General features: G+C 37.7%; 2 protein-coding genes and 1 long non-coding RNA gene across 5 annotated transcripts in view; 2 read left to right on the top strand and 1 right to left on the bottom strand.

The window, feature by feature from the left end:
• The window catches only part of tspan9b (tetraspanin 9b), a 17,052-nt gene extending 15,598 nt beyond the window's left edge, over window positions 1–1,454 (top strand). For all 3 annotated transcript variants that reach the window (XM_039667933.2, XM_039667934.2, XM_039667932.2), the window contains 2 exons: window positions 679–762; window positions 851–1,454. In XM_039667933.2, the coding sequence (XP_039523867.1) occupies window positions 679–762; window positions 851–922 (156 nt within the window). In that variant the 3' untranslated portion in view covers window positions 923–1,454. The remainder of the gene's footprint in view (window positions 1–678; window positions 763–850) is intronic.
• Window positions 1,180–13,537, bottom strand: elapor2b (endosome-lysosome associated apoptosis and autophagy regulator family member 2b). Its single transcript, XM_039667930.2, has 22 exons — window positions 13,270–13,537; window positions 11,226–11,346; window positions 10,253–10,442; window positions 10,017–10,164; window positions 9,839–9,928; window positions 9,653–9,758; window positions 9,418–9,567; window positions 9,220–9,308; window positions 8,957–9,137; window positions 8,728–8,856; window positions 8,546–8,636; window positions 8,361–8,463; window positions 8,064–8,201; window positions 7,720–7,983; window positions 7,451–7,624; window positions 7,116–7,305; window positions 6,107–6,203; window positions 5,911–6,012; window positions 5,123–5,249; window positions 4,868–5,046; window positions 4,615–4,783; window positions 1,180–3,594 (listed from the first exon to the last, which is right to left on the bottom strand). Exons 1-22 carry the CDS (start codon window positions 13,366–13,368, stop codon window positions 3,526–3,528), a joined length of 3,006 nt encoding a protein of 1,001 aa, XP_039523864.2. The 5' UTR covers window positions 13,369–13,537; the 3' UTR covers window positions 1,180–3,525.
• On the top strand, window positions 6,102–11,368 carry LOC148965157 (uncharacterized). Its single transcript, XR_016150109.1, has 3 exons — window positions 6,102–6,238; window positions 7,740–8,479; window positions 11,231–11,368. It is a non-coding gene; the product is annotated as an uncharacterized LOC148965157 (long non-coding RNA).

Below are 13,537 nucleotides of genomic sequence, written 5' to 3'. Positions count from 1 at the left end.
TACTATGTTTTTATTTTATTCTATTTTATTACGGGAACCTTATTTGAATGCCTTTATATTAATTAATCATTTATACTATTTATTTTATTTTATTACTGAAAACGTATTTTAATGCCTTTATATTAATTCACTATACTTTCATTACACTGTTTTAGTATCGATTTATGTTGGTAAATATTGTCGTTTATTGGGGCACATGCAGTTTATCGAGCATATATATGAAAATGAGTAATGATTGAACAATGATTCATTTAATTAGGAAATTTTGGGATTATTTTAAACTAGAATACAAAAATATTTTGTTAAACTAAAATATTTTTTATTCAGTTGTAGAAATGAATCCTTTTTTTAGCTAGTGCTAGTAGTTTACAAGTTGTTTAGATGGAATTTCCCATGACGTGTCACTCTAATTGAGGTCGTCATAAATTCTGTAATCGTCCAGATTAATAATGTAAATGAGTTGTATATTTTATTTCCTCTTTAAACAGCTTTAATGTAGTTTGTTAATAGCTTATACTGTAGCTTACTGCTTAAAAGGTAGTACTTTTAAATTATGAATATCATGCACGTTGTCAAAAAAGTTTTTAAACATTTTCAAACAGTTTTAAAGCCACTCCAACCTGACTCATAATCTTATTGCACTTTGCAACGCACCTCTTCATTCTTTCTGACCTTTAGGGCTGCTACGAGAAGGTTGAGGAATGGCTTAGCGACAACAAACATTTGCTTGGAACCATCGCGATGTGTGTGCTGGTCTTACAGGTACAAGCATTATGACCACACTCATCCTGGCATAGACATCCTGTTTGATGCACACACCCATGCTGATGTCACTTCCTCTATTTTGCAGCTGCTCGGGATGGCCTTCTCCATGACCTTATACCAGCAGATTCACAGAGCGGGAAAGAAGTATGATGCCTAGAGGAAGCCTATGTTACATGACAAAAAACACTTTGAACACCTTATGTATTATTTCAAAGCCCCGTTTCATGCCATCACAAACTATTACCATTGAATATGAAGCTTTTTTTCGGACTCCATCAGATTTAATTATGTAGATATTTTTGCTCAGCTGCTGAGTGGATTTTTTTTTTTTTGCCTGAGGTCTAACTGCAGCTGTAAGATGAAAACTAGTGAGGGGAATAGATTGTGAGAAGCAATTATGGATTTTTGCAACCATTAAACAGATCTTGGAAATAGGCCATTAGCATATGAACTGTACAAAAATGCCCACGTCATGTAAGATTGGACTTCGCAATGCACACAAAAGGATACGTTCACTATTTCTCTCTTGGACTGTTGCGTACACGTAGATGCAATTTTCTTTTGTTGGTGTAATATATCAATCGCATGCTGTATATATTTTACGATGACATAAGCGTACTGTACAATTGCACACAAACAATCATTTATCTGATGAAGTGTTAGGGAGAGTGGGGTAAGATGCGTCAATTCCTTAATCTTCCAAAAACTGCACAATTTTTGTAATATTATTAGATAATCAGAAAGGCTCTAAATGTATGTTTTAAGCATGTTAAAGTAAAATGCGTGGTGTTTTATCAAAGTACATTTTATTCAGAATATTTCTAATTTTTGATATACAGTATAGTTACATAAATTATTTCGATACTCAATTTGGTCTTAACATATTCTGGATATTCTCAAAATATTTCTATCATTTGAAAAGTGTCACAGCTTACCTAACTCTTCCCTACTTTCAGTTAATACGAAATATGAAAATTTGTATTTGTATGAGAGAGAGAGAGTCTAGGCTAGTCATCTGCTCGCTCTGGGGCTTTGTGTCCTGGTGACTCTCTTCTCGTCCTTGTCTACTCTCTTTGTTTTCTCCCTCACTGATCTTTTCAAAGTGCATCTGTACCGCCAGGAGGCAAACGAGCTATCCTACTCCGCCTACCGTCAGGGAAGAGAGGGAGATGAGATCAAAGGATGCAGGAAATAGAGGTTAGGAAATAGAGGGGGGAGAAAGACCTAATAACGGCCTCTCCTGAAAACAAACAGCATCATGCAATGACAGCTGAAAGAGTGCAATGAGAGTTAACCTATAAGCCATAACCTCGGCGAGCTGTTTCTGTCATTTTCCTAAAATACGTCCCTACTCGTAATCAGTTTTTGAGGTCTAAAGGTATATTTTAATCCACAGATTAAATAGCTGCATCATTACAAAGTATTGAATTATCTGGATAATTTATTACCATGTGATATATCTGCATTACTGTTTAACCAACATATTATTTAAAATAAAAATGTTTTAAATAAACTGTACTTGTCTGACATAAATATATTCCAAAATATCTGCCTCCAAAAAAGGAAAAACATTATTCATTTTTTTATTAATTATGCATATTCCAGCATACATTACAGTTAAGCACTAGCAAAGCTGAATAATAATTATGTAAATGTAAATACATTGTGTAAACATGTTAAATGAATGAATGTCAGTGGCCAGTTTGATGGGTTTTTTTTATGCCTGAGTGCAAACTGTATTTGTCTATTGGTTGTCTAGTAACTCTCACACCATGGGATGTCCAGATAATTAATCTCTTTCTCAAACTTGTGGATTTTCAATTAGGTAAACAAGGAATGAGCTACTGTGAGTCACATCCTGTTTTTCAATGATACATATCCTTGCTGGTTCATAGACCGTGGACCTTTATTTATTTATTTAAAGGATCTTCTAGTGAAATGGTTCTGGTAGCTGGTAGTCTGGAGCGCGTTTCTGTACACACTTGCTTCACGTTTAAAGCACTCTTCAATTTTATTAAAGCATAAACGAAATTAGGGAGTAAAACAAAACATATATTATAACAACTTTATACAGCTCAAAATACACAACAATACAAAATACAAAGTAGAAAACTGTATTGTCTCTTGTTCTCCCTAGAAGGGAGATGTGGAGACAGGGTGGACCTCTCTGTAATACATGAAGGAAGGGCCTTTGTTGACTCTTAGATCTGCTGTGTGATGTTTGGCATTGAGATCAAACTAAAGCTGTTGTTTGGTGATTAGTCTCTGTCTCCATCTGTTGGCCAAACACTGGATATAGTTGTGTGTGTGTGAATGCTAGTGTGTGAAACAGATAACTTATTCTCTCAAACATATTCTTATTCGCATACATGCAAACATATAGTTTCATTGGTTTCAATTGTTCACACACACACACCTGATTCAAATGTGTATCTCTGATGCCCCGTGCTTGGATGGATGTGTGGTATATTGTGATGTGTTTCAGAGAGCAATGCCTTGTGGTATATTTGCTTTTGACATGTCCTAGCAGTATATATAAATATATATGCGACGCAGTTACTTTATAGGGTTTAGTTTAATTTTTGAGAGAGAGAGAGAGAGATTTCCTGCTTTTTGTCTCACAAAACATTGCATCCCTACAGAGATATGTTCTGGGACTTTTGACGGGGGATGGCTGTAAATATTGAGAAACTGAAAACCGAAAACTCCATGAGTATTTGTCTCTTTTTCTCCATCAGTAGTGGTCCTCTTTTTCTCCAGTTATCCCCAAACCCATCTCTCTGACTGAGAAGACTTCAGCTGTACTGACTCACTGTTGTCTCCATCTGCCTGCAGCCAAACAAAGGTAAATCAAACAATGAAATGACAACACAAACTACACAAAAGCTCAGTGTGGTAAGCTGTCAATTACCACAGAAAGCTTGTACCATCTCTCAGTTTATTACAGAAGTTCCAGGATGCCATGTCTTATTTTGTCAACTTAATTTTCTTATAATCTCAATTTCAACAAAAGTTGTTTTCTTGAGGTCTTCTTTCCTTTCCCCCCAAAAAAGTCACTGTTTGGATTTAAATTGGCAAATGCTTTTAAGAGTTTATGACTGGACCATTATTACTGTGATGATTGTGTTTCTAGCATGTTATATGTGTATTATCTTATTATACCCTAATTGATGGAGCATGTAGCTTTTCATTTCTTCAATAACTATGTAGGAAGACACATAATGGCTATATTCCAGAATCACAATGTCAAGATTCATCAGGCTCAAGTTTAAATCCAAACAGCGACTTTGTTTTTTTGGTCAGGCAGTGTATATACTGCTGCCTCATGAGTGAACGAATTGGTGTTTATTTTGATATTTCTAAAAAAAATACTTGTTTTGTTATATAATTTGACTGTAGGTGGTAAAATTTTGTTGCGCCTCCAGTAATATGTAAATAATATCAGGTACCATATAATACCCATTCATGCAAGCATTTGTTTACAAGCATTTCTTTACAATTTCTATGCATAACTCTACAAAAGTTTAAGATCAGTAGGAAAAGTTATACTTTATTATGCATTAAACTGTAAAAAGTGTAAAATAAATATCTTTGTCAATTTAATATAACTGTTTTTAACATTGATCATTTTAAGAAATGTGTCTAATGCACCAAAACAGCTTATTAAGCATTCATAAAAGATATTAATATATAATATATTTCACAGTATTACTGACTTTACTATATTTTTCGTCAAATAAATGCAACCTGGTTGAGCAGAAGAGCCTTTTTACCGACCCCAAACTTTTAAATGGTAGAGTAAAATATATATTTTTAAAACTCAGAAATTAAATTTGACAAGTAACTGACCTTGCTCGCGATAGCTTTCAGTTTACCCAGTAACGAAGGAGTATTTGAGTAAACGACATCGTCATCATTCTCCTCCCCCTCTCCCTCTGCTAGTGCACAACTGTCCGCTGCTGGCAACTCACAGTCCTTATTGGCTGACATCACTAGTCTGGAGTATTTATATTCAAGCCTATTCAAAAAAGAAAAAGATTTAAAAAAAAATTAAAAAGCATTTTTACATCTGAAGCTAAGTTTCCATTGACAGCTTGTTTACCTCTTGTTCTTTTTCCAGAAATAGCATGTGAGAGAAACCAAGAGGGCGGCCATGAAGGCTCCACCCCCAATTCCCGCCTTCACCCATTGGCCGACCACCTCACAGTGGGCAGAGGTCTTGTTCAGGAGCGGAACTCCTTTAGTGCAGAGTTTTGGCTCGTTCCACACATAGAGGGTGTCCTGTTATGAGATGGACGATCATTAAGGCGTCAAATAAATTGGAATAGATACATGTGTGGTACAGTTAGAGATGTACCTGCACTCCTCCTTTGCACGCTCCTTCTATTGAGTGATAGTCAGCTTCAGTGCAGAGAGGACAAGCACTAGAGCTCTCCCAGAGGAAATGAAACTCACAGCCATTACATGTACCTGCTGGGCACTTGCTAAACACACACAAACACACAATCAAGAAATGGCACACATCAAACTCTTTTTATATAATTAAACATTTACACGAAAAATTATTTTAGACACAATATCGGGAGTTACTTTGTATGTTTTTTCTCTAAGCTCTTTCTTGCTCTTCTTTGCAATTGTGAGATATAAAGTCAGAACTGTGAAATATAAAGTCAGAGATATACACTTGCAATTGCAAGAAAAAGTAAAAATTCTGACTTTATAACTCAGTCAAACTATAAAGTCAAAAGTCACAATTATCTTTTAAATAGTTTTATTCTGTGGCTTCCATTAAAAACTTTGTGATTAATGTGTCTTTTCTGTAAGCAAAGAAAATGTTTGTAAATGTAATTAATCGGTCTGGCAATTTTATATTCATTGCATATTTGCAACTGGCCTGCAAACCTTCACTGGTATTCGTATTAGCATACATATTAATAACTGAGTTTTCAATTTGTTGAGCTTTGATGATAATTCACCTTATACAAATAATGTAACTGACTTTTTAACTCGTCCTGTTTGGGTTTTATTTATAAATTAATTATCCATTAAAAAAAATGTTTTTCTCAATTTACTGAGCTACTCTACTATGCACATTTTAATGGAACTTTAAATTGAAAAAAGTTATGTCAAACTGAATAAATGCACCTTGGCACAGTGAGCTCTCCACGTGGGCTCTTTTCAGGACTGCAACGCAAAGTCACGACTGTGCTACGGCCATTCAGACAGGATGCTATGGGCTGCGGTGAGCTGATAAAAAAAAACATTCATGTTATTAATGTAATATCATTGCACACATCAACTAAGAATCTTTAACAATTTAATTGAATCTTTCTTCATTTACCGATAGAAGAAGTTGATATCTGGAACTTTCCGTGACGACTCCGAGAAGAGGTCTGTGCTGGCAGTGACCCCATCCAGACTGTTCTCAACAGAAGCTCCTGAGAAATGGAAGCATGAAGAAAATGAGACACAAGTAAGCAATTCAAACACCTCTATTCTGCAGGGAACTAAACACAAAAATTTATTGTAGATCAGGGGTTTGTTGATAGGTTGTACACTCATTGTTGCAGTGCATTATGGGATTGAATGCGTGCACTCGATAACGTCCACTATGGTTTTGAGCATCACTATAAAAGGCTGTCCCCTCACTTAGTGCCCTATTTCGGTGATTTCGGACACAGCCTAGGAAGTTATAGGCAGGAGAGTTTGGATTGGAGCTAAATTCTGGAAAGTGGATCTTGAGGGCCCCTGAGAACCCCTGTTGTAGATTATTGCAAGTCAATGGTTTCGCTGTGGCAAAGGCATTGACACAGGCTTGACACTGATTCCTGAGCAGACTTGCTTAAAGAAGGACATAACAGACTGACACCAAATTACATTAAAGTAATTTAACATACACTCCCATTTAAAAGTTTGGAGTCAGCCAAACTAAGGATTAATTAAATTTATCAAAAGTGACATTAAAGTCATTTATAATGCCACAAGAAAAATATTTTAACTTTCTATTCATCAAAGAATCTACAGAGCAGCGGGAGTCGTTCAGAGTAGCAGAGCAGTTTCAGATTACAATGATTTTTGGAGGATCATGTGACACTGAAGACTGGAGTAATCATGCTGAAAATTCAGCTTTGCAATTACAGGAATAAATTATATTTTAAAATATATTAAAATAGAAAACAGAGATTTCATATTTTAGTAATATTTAAAAATCTTAATAATATAAATGTAGCTTTGTTGAGCATTAGAGACTTGTCTCAAAAATCATTTAAAAAATCTCACTGTCCCCAAGCTTCTGAATGCTAGTGTTTGTTAAATAACATTAAATAAGGTTACAAACCACATAATCTCACCAAGGAAAGTGTCAGCCAGGCTGATGGACTGAGACGACAGGGCTGTTCTGAAGCCCCGCCCATCTGCAGGAATGATGGTAGATTGGCACACAAACGTCTCAACAAAATTGTTGAGGTCAGCGGATTCATTTTGCACGTCCTTACTAGACAGATCTGTGACATTGTCAGTGCATACCGCCACCTTCTTCCCCTGCGAGAGAGAGTAAAAAGTGCAAACTGACCATGTAGATCAAAAGCAATTGTTCCTGTTTCTATTTTCTATTAAAGCAATCTATTATTAGCTAGACTGAAGTCCGTTAAAAATAGAAAATAGAGATGTTTGTATGTGAGAATACCTCAGCCCCACATAGACTGATATTAAACTGGTGGTAGTATTTGGTTCCCTTGGAGGTGAAACTAGGCCCGTTCATGATTGACCCCACTGAATTTAAGGCACTCAAGTCGTAGGTGAAGGTTCGGTTCTGATCCATATGCGAGAAGGTGCAGTCGTTAAAACACACAGAGTGTTCCTGGACACAAACGCACACAATAAAACACATTTTGGATGTTATATATAGTTATACTGTCATATATAGTCAAGCATTTCTTCTGATTTTACTCTTACCTTGTTGCTCTTGCTACCAGGACCGCAGGGCTGACAAGCCTCGAGCCCATAGATGTGATGCCCGGAGATGAAGGTGTTGGGCGGGCACTCCTGGCACTGGTTAGTGTCTTTGTTGATGAAGTGTCCGGCAGGACAGGGGACACAAGAAGAGCCGTCCTGCTGACTCATCATTGCACAGGCGTGGCAACCAGACGCTGAGCCATCCATCGCATTTGTCACCGTGATTGAGTAGATCTTTGCGATGTCATTTACATAGTGACGCATCTGGGAGAGACAGACGGCGAATGAGAACGTTTTCCATGCAACAAAAAGGTACTTTAGACTCATTTCTGGTAAACACTTACATCAATGGCTTTGTTGGTACGTTGGAAAGCCCATGTGTAAGACACAGAAGCATTTTTGGTCATGATGTGGGTGTATGCTTGTCTAGGTTTACTCCCTACCCATGATTCCACAACATTTGTGCTCTTCCTGTTTACATCCTACAGAGAAGATATTGATTCATTAAATAACTTCATTTATCATAATGATTGGGCCACCTGCTAAATTAAATACGGAACATTGTGAGGTAGCATTTAATTTATCATTGCATACTGCATAATGTTTTTCACATACTTTTTATGTTATTTTTTTTGTCTTACTATCATGAAATAGAGTTCACAGTCTGCGCTGCAGTTGGTCTCAAAGATAAATGTGATTCGGCCAAACTCAGTAGCTGAAGCATCGTCCACAGAAGTAGGAAGTCTGAGAGAGATAAAAGGTAAACGTCTTTAAATGTTCTGTGCACAGGCAGAATTTTTACACGATAATTGTAGATTTGACTTACTTGAATCCAGGCACTCGTAAATTTAAGATGAGGTAATCGTTATCTGAGCCACCCACTCCACTACGAATATGGTCGCCAGCCACCTCCCAACCTACAGAAGCAAATATGATATACATAATATGCTCTCTCTCTCTCTCTCTCTCTCTCTATATATATATATATTTATATTGTATTACACCTACCATTCATTTCATCACATTTAGAGTTGCCCACATTAAAACAAGATGTTTTCATATTCCTCGGAAGGATGTTCCACCACTTGTATTCATATCCTAAAGAAGGTTCAGTTCCTCCCGGGCATCTTTGACATTCTGTGTCAAGATAAATCTCCATTACAGTATCAGTAAACCAAAAGTATAACTTAATAATACACACAAGTATGTATCTATGTTTATGTGTGTGTCCATATACCTGCAGTACCATCCGAATAAGTCCCTTGTGGGCAAGGTAAACAGGTAGAAGAGTTGTGCATGTAGAAGCCTGGATTACAGGGTGGACAGTCCTCTTTCTCTCCAGAAGGTGGCAGTGTGACAGCACCAGTCACATTCTCCACACACACTTGAGGCTCCACCCACCTGTACAGTATCTGGGTCTAAAATGATACCGTGATCTTAACAATTAACCAATTATCCACACAACATTTACAACAAAACACATTCTGCATTAAATCCTACCTTGCCTTCACCATCACAGGCCGTGTGGATCTGAAAATAATCTTTCTCTGAACAAGGAGGCCTCTCTTTACACCGCGACCATCCCTCCTCTAGAACATGCACACATGTAGAAAAACATTACACACAAACGTGCGCTGGGAATGGTGTGTTTAAGTTACTAGATACTAGCCATATGTAAGAAATCATCTGCATTCGTACGGGAATACTGAGTCTCGGAGCAATGTGTACACGAACTGGCTCCCTTTCCAGAGTAAGTATTCCTGAGACAAAGGTCACATGTGGAAGAGCCTGGAGTTTTACTGAAGGTGCCCGGCCTGCACGGAAAACACTCTGACGTGTACGCCACACCTGCTCACAAAACATGTAAAAGTATAATGATTTGTCAGTAAGAAGGGCATGAGTCACACATGTTGACATTGGTAGAATCTCACACCTTCGATCTGGATGTTCTTCAAAAGGACCGGCTTCACTGGTTTGCCACCCAAGAGCATTCCCGTGGTTCTCCAATACAGAATATTCGTTCCTGTCTTCAGATTTACCTGCGACGTACAAAAACTACATTAGATGTCAATTTACATCCAAATTCTTCAATATTAATTTAATATGCACGATTCCTAACCGTATGTGTTCCCCATTCTCCGCTGGTGGTGAGTTTGATCCATTTCTCACTCCCTGTCTGGTCCATCTCCTGACATTGGTCATTCTGAATCTGTACCAAACGGGATTTTTTGGGAGTTATAGTTTCGCTTACAGCGCAATTGTAGAATAAACTGCAAGCTGTATAAAGTAAAACACACAAAGAACTCGAAGAAGACGTTGCTGTCGACATATTGATAGTCGAAGGAGACGGATCCCTGCTTCATGAGATGCACCGCGTACACCAGCGACACTGTGCAGTCGTCACGATTGGATTCCAAGTGAGTTCCCTGAGCTGTCCATGAGGAACTGCAATTGAATAATACAGTGTAAACTGGTAGAATATATGATATATAAACAGAAAATATTTCAGATTGGCCTGCAACTTGGCACTGACTTGTTGCAGGTCATTGATTCGTCTCCTGAACCTCCTGAGTCCATGTATGTGGCCAGACTGCTGAATCCTGCAGGGATGGAATCCCACTGGTCGAAACGCACACCACTGCCCAGCGAATAAGAGCCAGCCGCACATGACGTGCACTGCTGGGAGGACATCTCCAAAAACTCACCAGCTTCACAAGAAAAAGCTGTGCGAACAAATAAGAACAGACTGACGCAATACACTCTTAAAAATAAAGGTTCTTTATTCCATGTTCAACTTCTAACATTCATGGAACCTTTCCGTAATTGTACAAAAGGACCTTACTAGTGAAAATGGTTACTTTAGATGATTAAAATGCCCTTCACACTAAGAAAACGGTTCAATTAAAGGTTCTTTAATGGGAATGCTGTTGAATCCTCCTTTTAAAACTATTATTTTTAACAGTGTACGCATTCACTGAATGTTATTGTTATTGGGGGCAGTCGTGGCCTTATGGTTAGAGAGGTTGTGGGTTCGATTCTCAATGCTGGCAACGACTGAGGTGCCCCAATGCTCTGTGTGTGCGTGTGTGTGTACACTAATCACTGCTCCTAATGTGTGTGTGCACTAACTTGGATGGGTTAAATACAGAGGACAAATTCCGAGTGTGTGTTGCCATACTTAGCCTTCCCGTCTCTTCACTTGACAAGTACTTTTGATAACTAACTAAATATAAAACCAAGGAAATGCGCCCAGAGCTTTTCTCAAAACTAACTTAAGCGTTTTTTATGATCTAGTTTTGCAATTACTTTTAACAAACTGTGATATTATGTATGCATGAAGTCAAAAATAGTAAAGTATAAAATAATAATTGTGAACATTTTCCGCTAAAAGTGTCCAAATACTTTTTTGAGCATGCATTGACTTTAAATTAAAAGCCACTTGGTTTGATTTTTAAGTAATGTAGTGCATATTCATGAAGCATGTCTATATTTGGTTGTTTTCTTACTGCAGTCTGTGCCTCTGACTGGCTCTGGCAGGCCCGTGCAGCTCCCCTGTCTGTGAGGAATGGCAACTCTCCATCTGGAGCCTGTGCTGTCACACTCTGTGTACTCAAAGTAGTAATCTGTCTGAAACACACACAGATATCGACATATTCAGACATACTACATCAAACACACGTTATGGTCATTAAACGGGACTATATCTGGGGTTTTTTGTTCATAAATCAGCAAAGAAAAATTTTGGAATGTTACAACTACTCAACATATATCTGAAACATATACACATTGACCTATTCAGACATTTACAGCAGTGAATTGTTTTTGCACATTTTATAATAGTGTTTCATTTAGTGGCAAAGCACAATGATTATTTTATTTGAGCCAATGGCACAATTGATCCCTTTACTGCACAACTATCATTCTGTATGAAATAAAACATTTAACAAAAACAAAATAAAGTAATTCAAATAAAATATATAAGGGCAATCTTTAGCAAAATAATTGGCATGGTTGTATACATTCAGCAGCAAGAAATATGTATAATCCTGGATACATGTACATAGAACATGATCATCTTTTTTTCTCATGTGCTCTTATCAAAAACACAGGCAGCTTTACAGAATGTGGCCTTTCTAAACATATGGTCACATGACAAAATTTCTGACATTTTTTAGATTAAGCAGGTGACACATCTTACCCCACTCAGCCCTATCTGATCTTTTCCTGTTTCTAAAACACTCAAACTCCCAGGCACATATAACAGATAGCCAGATATTGTGTGTGTCTGTGTGTGTGTGTGTGTGTGTGTACGGTGGGAGGGGAGGATTGGGACGATCATTCTATCTGCCTTCTGTCCCCGGACAGTCACCAGGGCAACAGCCAGGAGCCCTGCGATTGTTGTCATGACAATCACTCATTACTATTGGTTGTGGATGTTAATGTATTAGGGTCTGATTTACACTGATAACAACCTGAAATAATGAGGCCACTAAATACCTCCTGTGTGTGCTGCGTCTTTGTTGATAGATCTGTTATGCAAATCAGTTTGTATTCAATGCCCTGAAAGACACACCTCCTGTTCTCCTGTCCTTTAGGGGTCTACTACACACACAAAGGCCAAATCCACTGAATACACACACAAAGGAAGAGCACATGCCATACATTAAATTACATAACTTAGTATAGCACCAAATGCTGTATAATACAGTGTAATGAAGTTGTTGGCTACACTGCCTTCAGTAAGGTGATAAATGCATCCCCATGGAGGTGCTTGTCATCTGGTAATGCTTGGTTACAGCAAACACATTATCACTAATGATGCACCTGCACCTGTCACTATTGCCCCAGTCCAGCCAGCCCCCCTCACAAATGCTCTTAAAGTAACAGTTCACCCTAAAATTAAGATTCTGTCATCATTACTCACCACCCATGTTGTTCCGAACCCGTATTTTAGATATAAAGAACGTTTTCTATACATTAAAAGCAAATGGTAACTGAGGCTGTTATTCTGCCCAGAATTCATTATTCTTTGTGGCCCTTTAATGTGCAAACATAAAGGCAAATCAGTGTACTTGTACAAGAACAACACCAGTCTTTTCAAATCAAATAGAGGGTGGAGATCCAGAGAGCTCATTCGCTTTGCATAAAATGTTATAAGTTCGTATGAATCCATTTTACAAGCTATAAAACAACTGCAGCGCATAACGCACAATAATCGAGCTGTCATCTGATTGGTCAGCTGAGACCGCGTCATCATATTATAGGATCCTCGTCAGTCTCGGATCTAACCATTTTAATGTCAATAACAAGATGTTCTTTTTGCTTTTTCATCGCGTATAATGTTCAAAAATAACCATTATGATTGTGTATTAAAATACAAAATAACAATAAGCATTTTAGAAGCTCACAGCATATCATCCGTATAATATTTTAGCATGCATTTTAAATATCATGTCATAAGCAGAAACAAGATTTGTATAGGTTGTGACTGGTTTAAAATGGTCGTGATATTTAAAATATTTTACAGAAAGGTGGCATGTTGTCGTTTACCTCTTTACACTGTGGCAGATTCACTGACGCTCGTGCGCAGAGGAAGAGGGTTACAAAGCGCACAAAATAACAGGATGTCCAAAGCGCCCTCTTCTCCATCTCATAAAGGCAGGAATTACAGAAAACCAAGGAATGCTAAGGATCTAAGTAAAGATAACGAGATTTCGCGATGTCTATTCATAAACTACACACTGAGATGCGAACACGCTGCTCTCTGTTCAACGTTAAGCTCCTACTGTAGTTGCGCTTATGGGGCTTTGATTGACAG

The sequence above is a fragment of the Pimephales promelas genome, chromosome 24, assembly GCF_988280905.1.
Source record: "Pimephales promelas chromosome 24, fPimPro1.hap1.1, whole genome shotgun sequence".
NCBI classification, from domain to species: domain Eukaryota; kingdom Metazoa; phylum Chordata; class Actinopteri; order Cypriniformes; family Leuciscidae; genus Pimephales; species Pimephales promelas.
This window is presented reverse-complemented; position numbering and strand designations above follow the sequence as displayed.